The sequence below is a fragment of the Lutjanus erythropterus genome, chromosome 17, assembly GCF_056507025.1.
Source record: "Lutjanus erythropterus isolate fLutEry1 chromosome 17, fLutEry1.hap2, whole genome shotgun sequence".
Lineage (NCBI taxonomy): Eukaryota > Metazoa > Chordata > Actinopteri > Lutjaniformes > Lutjanidae > Lutjanus > Lutjanus erythropterus.
The window spans coordinates 26,190,705-26,200,205 of NC_139333.1; the positions used below are offsets into that span (position 1 = coordinate 26,190,705).

The 9,501-nt window shown below is 36.9% G+C and overlaps 1 protein-coding gene across 1 annotated transcript; it reads left to right on the forward strand.

Annotated features, from left to right (window-relative positions):
• The first annotated feature begins 2,601 nt into the window (after positions 1-2,601).
• Positions 2,602-7,862, forward strand: tex47 (testis expressed 47). Its single transcript, XM_084741696.1, has 9 exons — positions 2,602-2,694; positions 3,050-3,122; positions 4,500-4,600; positions 4,688-4,752; positions 5,103-5,181; positions 5,509-5,637; positions 6,177-6,324; positions 6,489-6,548; positions 7,144-7,862. Exons 1-8 carry the CDS (start codon positions 2,602-2,604, stop codon positions 6,524-6,526), a joined length of 726 nt encoding a protein of 241 aa, XP_084597822.1. The 3' UTR covers positions 6,527-6,548; positions 7,144-7,862.
• The last annotated feature ends 1,639 nt before the right edge of the window (positions 7,863-9,501 follow it).

Below are 9,501 nucleotides of genomic sequence, written 5' to 3' on the forward strand. Positions count from 1 at the left end.
GGATAGTTTCTCGTAGAAATGAAAATTCAGTCATTATCTACTCACCCTCATGCCAACTGAGAGTTGGGTTTATTTTCTTAGTCCACAATGCTCCACCTGCTTTTAACAATTTTGAGTTGGTATTTTCAGAAGCATCTTCAACCAAATAAGCTGCAGTGATCTTATCAAATTTTTGCCCAGAACAGGGACATAAGTACATTCATACTTCTCATTCAGCAGAGGAATGAAACTGGGAGTTACTGGGCAGCTAATGGAATACAGGCTCATCATTCTCAGCAGTTACTAAAGTTCTGAGCTGATATATCTCCAATATTTCAAAACTTTTAATCTAGATCAGAATCATCCAGATTTTCTTTCCCAGATAAATCTGGTCTTGTAGGTTCTGTCCTGATTTTTGAAAGAATTTTCAGATGAGATCATTCTGATCCAGATATCACACGATCATGATTAAACAATCTGGTTTTGCTGTCTCTGGATCGGCCTCCTTCTGTTGGTCAAAGTAACATTTCATTAACACAAGTGAACATGCTGGAAGGTGTATTATTATTATTAATGAAACGTCTCACTGGATAATAAATAAATAATTAAATAATAACCTTGCATCCTTTAGCCATATTATGAAGTTATGATGCAGGTGGGAATTATGGTGCACTTTCAGGGGAAGAAATGTTAAATTCCTGTTTTTGTTTTATAATAATAATAATAATAATAATAATAATAATAATAATAATAATAATAATAAAATGATGATTGAATATATCCCATGAGCCCTACATGTCTCATTGAATCCATGCCAATTTCATGTTTTTCATGTACTTATTGGTCATATTTTCCATTTCAAAAATAGTAACATGATTTTGCAATATCACAGCAAAAGCAGCACAGTATGCCAAACATATAGAGTACATGTAGTACCTATAAGTACACATGAAGCTTACATGTCAGTAATTACAAGTTCTTTTACTTGATTTTACATCACTTTGGCAAATGCTCAGATATCCAAAATAGGTTTATACATTGTTGTTCACCCTAAAATTAAAAATGCATTTTCTCCCTGGCCTGTAGTGCTGTCTGTCCATCTAGATTATTTTGGTGTGAGTTGCACAGTTTGGGAGAAATCAGCAATAGAGATGTCTGCTTTCTCTCTAATATGACACAACTAAAAAGCACTTGTCTTGTGGTGATCAAATTACCAAATAAATGAACATTTTAAAACCAGGGTCTCTTCACTCAAAATGATCCACAGACCTTCATGTATAAATATTAAATAATATTCAAATATTCAAATATTAAAAGTATATATTTAAAAGTATTTAATAAAAAGGGCCGAGGGCTAAATTTGACAGCATTGACAACGCTTCAACAGCATGTTTGATGGGTTGATCTCGATGACGCGTCTTTACACTGCTTGTTACCATGGTAACCAACAAACGGCGGAGACCCCCACCAGCCAGAAGACCTCAAAGTTAAACCTAAAGAGAAGCTTTGTCGTCAAAATGTTGGCTTCAAACGAGGAAGAAAGCAAGACAATGTTTGAAGTGTTTCGGGGGAAAATGAGAGAGGTTTGTGCGAGCTAACTTAGCTACAGTTAGCTACTTGTGGAATAACGGTAACGTTAGCCGCTAGCTTACTGTTAGGTTAGTTAACGTTATCCACCTGTCCGGCAAACGAAGTAGTTGAACATTAAGAACATTATTACAATTAATTAGACCTGTCATGAAGTAGGTATACTGATAATCTCAAAATCTTCTTTTATTAAAATATCTTGACAATGTCCCTAAACAATCCTATCTCAAATATAATATTCAGTAGTGGAAGAAGTAAGGTAACTCACCTACGGATCAACTATCAACACCAGCAACAAAATACCAAGCTCTACTTTAAACCTGCTACTTAAGACCTACTTAAAGGGACAGTTCATCCCAAAATCAAAAACACATTTTTTTTCATACCTTTAGTACTATTTGTCCACGGTCTGAGATTCATTCATAAATGATTTTGGTGTGATGTGATACATTATAACAGTAACAATAAATTTTTTAGCCCAGTATAATGTTTTTAGGGTTGCAACTAACGATTTTTTCACCATCAATTAATCGGTCGATTATTTGATCAAAATTTGGTCCATGTAATGTTAGAAAATGGTGATCAAAGTCAAAGATTATGTCCTTAAATGTCTTTTTTGTCCACAACTCAAACATATTCAGTTTACTGTCGAAAAGGGATAAAGAAACTCAACAAATCTTGTTTTATTGGTATTTATGAAAAGCTAAGTATCATTAAATATTTACATTATTAACTATTTGCAGTATCTATGTTAATGCCCCTGATGGGATGAAACACTCTCCTCCTATTGGCCGTAATTACCTGAAATATGAGGCTGTGCTGCCCTGGGATTGGCTTGTGTATTTATTGTATGTATATATGTGTAACTGCATCAGAGTGCAGCAGGCTTTGTCTTATAGCGTCTCAGGAACAATAGGTTTCTAGGATATAAGCTTTTCTAAACACTGAAGGCACGCGGCTCGGTAAGCTCGCCTTACTCAGAGCTTGAAGTGGACAGAGAGAAAGTCAGAAGGACAGAAAGAGTGAGAGTTTAAGATGGAGGAAATGAAATCAGTGAAGAGACAGGAGACTGGGACTAGTTTATTTCACCATCTTATGGCACAGAGGAAGGATCTGGAGGAAGACGTGGTTTGTACTGAATTAGTTAAATAAAGTTGAGAGGAATTTAAAGTTTTGTTGTAAGTTAAATGTTGATTGATTTACTATTGAATCCTACAGTAAGATCTGATCAACACCTTTAGACTAATACTATGAAACTCTTGCTGACAGGTACTGATATGTGAAAAATGTATAACAAATGTTTTTTTGTAGCGTTGGTGTCAGTATTTCTTTAATTTCTGATGATAGTCATGGTTATTTTCTGATTTATTACAGTAAATATATGACATATTTCTCCTTTAAATGTGTGTGTGATCATGATATACTCTTTATGTTTAAATTGGGTGTTGTGACTCTGCAAGACTTTTCTTCATTGTCTTTACAGAACATCGTGCTGCAGCGGATGATTGTGATTGCACGGTTCCCCCACCATCTTGCTGACAGGACAGAACTTGGAGGTCAGCCACCAGTTACCCTGGAGCTGCTAAGACCGAGAGCACAATAGCTCAGTTCTTTAAAATAAAGCCTCGGTATTCCTTCTAATAAATAAAGTAATCAATTTATACCAATTTAATACAGCTCTCCATCAGGGGGAATGACAGGTGATGGTAATCTCACCATACAGTTGATTTCCGAGAAACATTAATTTGCCATTAATGTTCTACCCCAATTCACCCCCAAATCTTTTTTTTTCCTCTTACCTTCCATTGTTTTGGTGAGAGTTGCTGGGTTTCGGAGATATTGGCTCCAGAGATATTTGTTTTATCTCAAATATAATGGAACTAGTTGGTACTTGGCTTGTGGTGCTTAAAGTGCCAAAAAATACATTTGAAACCTCAAGATAATCCACAGGAACTATTTTCTTTATACCGAACTACACCTGCCAACGGTATCAGTCCACAGAAGGTAGTGTGCATTTACTCAAGGGTGAGAGGTTCATGCTTCTGACAGTGTGGGATGTAAACATTAATGGCTATTTGTAGGACTACGGGTTCCGTTAAGAACCATTTTCATCCAAAGAACCATTTTTCGAATAAAGACTTTTTCAAGGATTGTGGAAAGGCTTGAAGAACTCTATCGTCAAGGGTTCTTTCTACTATTATCATCATCATTTATAAAAGGTTCTAACAGTCACCAGAAGGGTTCTCCAGTAAGGACAAGTAGAAAAACCCTTTTATAGTTCTAGTTAGCATGTTTATTTGATGATTTATTTGGTGAAAAGGTTGGCAGGTGTCGTTCTGTAGAAAGAAAGTAGTTCCTACATGAAACTGCTGTCAACAAGGTCTGTGGATTATCTTAAGGAACCACTTCATGATTTCTGGAAACAGACGCTGCTCTACATTCATTCTTCAAATAATTAAATTCTTCGAATGTATTTTTAGCTTTGAGCACCACAAGCCTAATGTTGTCTACTTCCATTATATTTGAGAGAAGACAGACTCTGCAACTCACACCAAAACTATCTACATGGATAAAAAGCACTACAGGCAAAAGGAAAACTATGGTTTATTTTTAATTTTGGGTTGAACTGTCCCTTTAAAATCACTCAAACATACTGCAGTTGCCACCAGAGCAGTGCTAGACCGCCTTGTTTCCTTTGCTTTAGTGTTTTTTATAGTTTTCACACCTCTGTACGTGAAAGAGTCTGCAGGGCGTCCTTGTAAAGAGATTTCTGTGGTTGCTGCTCAAGGAATTCCTGGACCGAAATTTAGAATAGAAAGACCACAATAAACGCCCCGGGAGACACAGGAAGTACATGTCGACAACAGAGCTGCAGTTTCATGTTGTCCTGCTGTTCAGTCTGCTGTTCTGTTCTGTTGTTTGCTTCCATGCAGTTCATTATGAAAAACTCATCTTTCAGTTGAGCAAGCAGGTATGGAATTATATGACGGGGCTGCTGTTAATTTATCCATCCTGCGTGCTGCACGTCATTGAAGTACGTTTTACTACGAATAAATATTCACAGCATCCATCTGTCATGGAGGTGTGTGATATTAAAGTTCTCTGTGTGGTTCTCTTCCAGTCGTCCAGGGAGGTTCTGTTTTCAGTTTTGAGAGACCTTAAAGACATGGAGCAGCAGCCAGACTGGTAATGATGCTCTCTTGAATACAATCCACTTTATGATGTAGTGTTGTGATATAAGGAAATGCAGAGTACACTCTGGGGTTACGAACGGGTTCTTCCTTAGGTTCTACCCAGGATTATTTGCTTCTGAAGAACCCTTTTTGATGAAATGGTTTGTGAAGGGTCAAGGATGATTGAAATCCTTGAAGGACTCTTTCGTAAAGAGGTCTTTATACGAGGGGTGCAAGTAACTAATTACTGTAATCAAGAGTTTTTTGGGTACCTGTATGAGTAGTTTAAGTATCTACCTTCAGCCTGTTACTCTTATACTGAATATGAAACCACTCACATCATTTTCTTACACTCCTTTTCAGTTCCTTGCTGGAAGCTGCCAAGGTCGTGTTTGTGGTTTATAGTCCTCAGAGCAGGTTGTTCCAGCAGTGGAGCTACAAGGTTTGTCTTTTATCTCTTCTCTTTTCCTCTTTGAGTTCATCTTAATATGAGGTGAAAACAGATGGGTGACAAATTTTTAGGCTGGGTTGCACCAACAAGGATTAATTTTCAAAACCTGATTAAATCATGGTATGTTGCACCAACTTAAAACAAAGAATCTAATATATATAATCTTAGATTAAATTAATATTTTTTGTGCAACTCACACAGTGAGGCGTTTCCCCCACAAGAAGAGTTTAGCATTTGATTTACAGCATTTATTAAGTCACCCGTCTGTGTGTTTTCCTTATTGAATATAACCTGTATGCTTGATGTTGCTGACTGAAGGTTCTCAGTACAGATCAGGGGCCTGTGGACACTGTGGCTGTAGAAGAGGAAGAGAGCACAGAGACTCTGGTTTGCACTGTCCTGTCAGCACTGCAGAAACTGGAGGAACATCTGGAAACATCAATGAAGGTGTGTTTATTCTTACGTTTAATCAGGACTGGCCTTCGCAAGATTTTGTTGGTGGCCCCAAAACACTCTCAGCACAGCCACCAAAATCGCACTGTTACTGATGTGTCGTGTTTTGATTTTGGCTGAATGTAGCCACAATAATTTTAACCTGAAATGCTGGCTAGAAAGTGATGAATGTATTACCAACTTTAGCTGGAAGTTTTTCATTAGAATTCAATTTTATAAGTTTGGAATTACCATAAAACATTTCTGAGTAAATTATTCAGAGTCAGTCAGAGCTAATAAAAGAAAGCCAAGGGATTTGAATTAGATGTTATTGTAAATTTTTCTAACCTCGTTAAACAGGTGTTACACTGTATTTGGTGACCTGTCACATTAACACTGTAATGTATCCTCTACCTCGTCATTAGTGTGATTAGTCTCGTGTGTTGACACTTAGTTTTGATGGCAGCGGGCGGCCCTGAGTGTTACGGTCTCTTGTGGGACTCGTACAGACTTTTCATCAGCATTCTTTTAAGATTGTCTGAATGTGCTGTCAGGCTCCTCCTGGGTCCGTGCTGGATGAGACTCCTGAGCTGATCGTCTCTCAGACTGTGCTGAGGAAGCTTTTGGCTGGAGATGATCTGCTGACTCCACAACAATACCTGCAGCTGTACAACTCACCGCTAAACATCAGCATGGACTTCAGTAAGAGGCACCTGAAAACAGTAACTGTACTCACAAAGTATTTCAGCTGAGTTACTAAACATGACTCTTTGGAATACATCAGTTATTTTAAGATAATCAATAAGTCATTGATAAGAAAGAAGCAAAGGTAAAACAGCTGTTTGTATATGCTGATCACTTAACAGGACAAGTTGTTCGAAGCAGCTCCATCAACACAGTTTAACTTCTCAGACAGAAGGTCAAAGGTAAGGACTCATCATGCATGTTTCAGCTACATCAAACCCCTATCATTTAAAGGGTCATGTCGCCAAAATCACTAAAACATAGTAGTGGTACGTTGCCATGCAAATAGTCTCGGTTTTATTTGGTTTTGAGATGTCTGTCTGATACTTCTGTTTTCACTCAAACACAACCGAGGTGACATTTTAAAAAATTATGGGCAACGTCTCTTTCCTGACTGCATTCAAACCCCTTATTGCTTTTAACTGAATATCATTTACTCATCAATTGCCTTGACCATGTTGGGCCTTCATACACCTTAGCTTTTAGCTCGGAATTTCAACCACATATACACAACTGTCACTTTCATAAGCAGTTAGCATCTGTAGATTTTCACTTTGACTACTGAAGTAAAGTGAAAACTAGCTAAGAGATCTTTGCATGGAGCAAACAGAATGTTTTGACGATGACCACCGCACGTTGGATGTGATGTTAAATTGTTTTCAGTGGTTTTCACACAGCAAAGTCGTCACAGAGGTCTGCAGCGCTGCCTGTTAGCCACTTTAAACCTTTGATTTACTCTGTAATTCAAACATGTAATCAAGTGTTATTCCCCTGCAGAATGTGTTTGGCCTTCGCTAAAGCTGCTCGGACAGGACTGAAGGCTTCAGAGCAGAGAGAAATCACAGCAGCCGTTTTATACCAAAATTTAACACACTGTCACACTTTTCTGGGTTTTCTTCTTTTTCTGTTTCCCAAGCTTCTTTCTGTTGTTACAGTGAAATAACATTGAACAGCATTGACAACAAAAGCACAGAAAATCCAAGTAATATAAAAACATTTTTAATAGTTTCAACATTCGGATGAGGTTAATTTTATTTTTATCTTACTGTACACTGTGTTCCACTTGGTGACCAGGAGATAGCATGTCCAAGAAAAGGCATTTTCCTCTTTACCCCAAAACTTTAAGGAGTCCACAGCGTCACCACAGTTTGACACAAAGAACTTTTATGTCTAAAAAGTTTCCTTGATCACTTCGGTGTTCCCTTTTTATTTTGGCCCCCATTACTTGGAACTTAAACCTAAGCAAAAACGAGAAAAAAAAGATGACTGAAGATGTATTTGCAATGGCTGCATGCACCACAGTGTAATCTAAGAAATAAAAAATAAAAACCTGTATGCAGCACAGTTTTTCTTGATTGCAATATGATTTCAGTGTAAAGTCACAGGAACTTTTCAGGTGATTTTAGTTCTCTAAAAGCGCAGTAATCTGAAGATTTTTGATTTCCGGACAGTGGCCGGGTGTGCTTTCTTTATTTGCTATAGATAAAAAGGGTGGAACGTACACCGATGATGAAAACAAACAGTAAATGTTGGCAGAATCGATGGAGAGTTTGACTAAAAAAAGGTGAAGGGCAGCACTGAATTATTCTTCTTTTATAAAGGTCGATATTCACTTATAAAAAATAAATACAAGCACATTTATATAGGACCAAAGATGAGACATATTTCATAGGCATGGTTAAAAAGCATGCTGCTGAGTTTCACACAGGACAATGTTGAATCAAACGCCCTCACCCACCCTCCCTCCCCAAAATTGGTCATAACACACTTCTTATTAAATACCCAACACCCTCTTTTACTTGAAACTATGTCCACAACACACACAATCCGCCTGTATCACGACCTAGAAGGTGAACATCGTCTATCACCGGTACATTCCACCTATTCGTGTTAAAAAAAAGGCCTTCGTATTTTAGTGCTCAAAGGGCATGCTTGCTTGTAAAAGCTGTAATACTGGAAACTGTCACTGGAATCTCTCACCGCTCGACACGGTTATTGTTAATAAAGTTGTGTTTGATGAATACTGTATGTACAAGCCTTAATCTGAAACCCTTTAGTACAAAACGAAGAGCAGCACATTGTAACACAGAAATCCAGACAAAGACAGGACAGACCATTCACCTCAGCACAGCCAAATTTCAACAATAAAACTGTTTTCTGGTCAAGTTTTTTTCTTTTAGTATTAAAATGATAAATACTGGTGACAGCATTTCATGCTTTACTGATTTAAACTCAGCTGGAGGATCTGATAAAACCAAATAACTGATATGAATTGTAGTTGAGCTGAAACTGTTATTTAGGTTATTTAGCTGACAGGAAATTAATAAGCAGCTATTTTGATAACTGATTAATTGTTCATGTCATTTTTAAAGCAAAATGCCAAATGTTTCCTTTAGGGATGCACAATATTATCAGCAGATAAAAGTTTTAAAACGAAATATCCTAATCAGCTTGAAATTGCTGATATTATTATCATAGTATTATATTTATAGTATTATATTTTATATCTGCATCACAACAGCAGGAGAATAATATGTTAATTTCACTACTTCAAGACTTCATGTTCTGTGCAATTAGGTGGCAAAGAAATCAGCAATTAGAGAAAAATGATTTGGAAAATATCGACATATCTGATTTCGGCAAAAGTACAATATCGTGCATCCCTAATTTCCTTGTTTCAGCTTCTATATTATGAGGATTTTCTTCTTTGTCCATGTGAGAGTAAACAGTCACTATAGATGTAAAACAGTTACTGAACTTTTGTGACATTACTGTAGGTCATTTTTCAGTATTTTCTGACATTTTCTAGACCAAACGATTAAGAAAATAATCAGCATATAATTACTATAATATCAGTTGCAGCCCTAAATTGTAGAAAATGTTTCTGATCTTCTTTTGAGTCTGTAGTTATTTTTCTTGTAAAAACATTTTTGCATGTTCTAATTTTAAAATTACAACTTTCTTCAATATCTACAGTATATTTGATCTAATATGAGGGATATAACCGTATAGCTCTTTGTTTGAGGAGATTCGTTATCCGCTGTTGAACAGCTGAACTAAAAGGAGCAGTTTCCTTGCAGAGTCTTTTTAATAATTATCCTCTTAAACCCTGCTGGATCCTACGATTGATCCGTC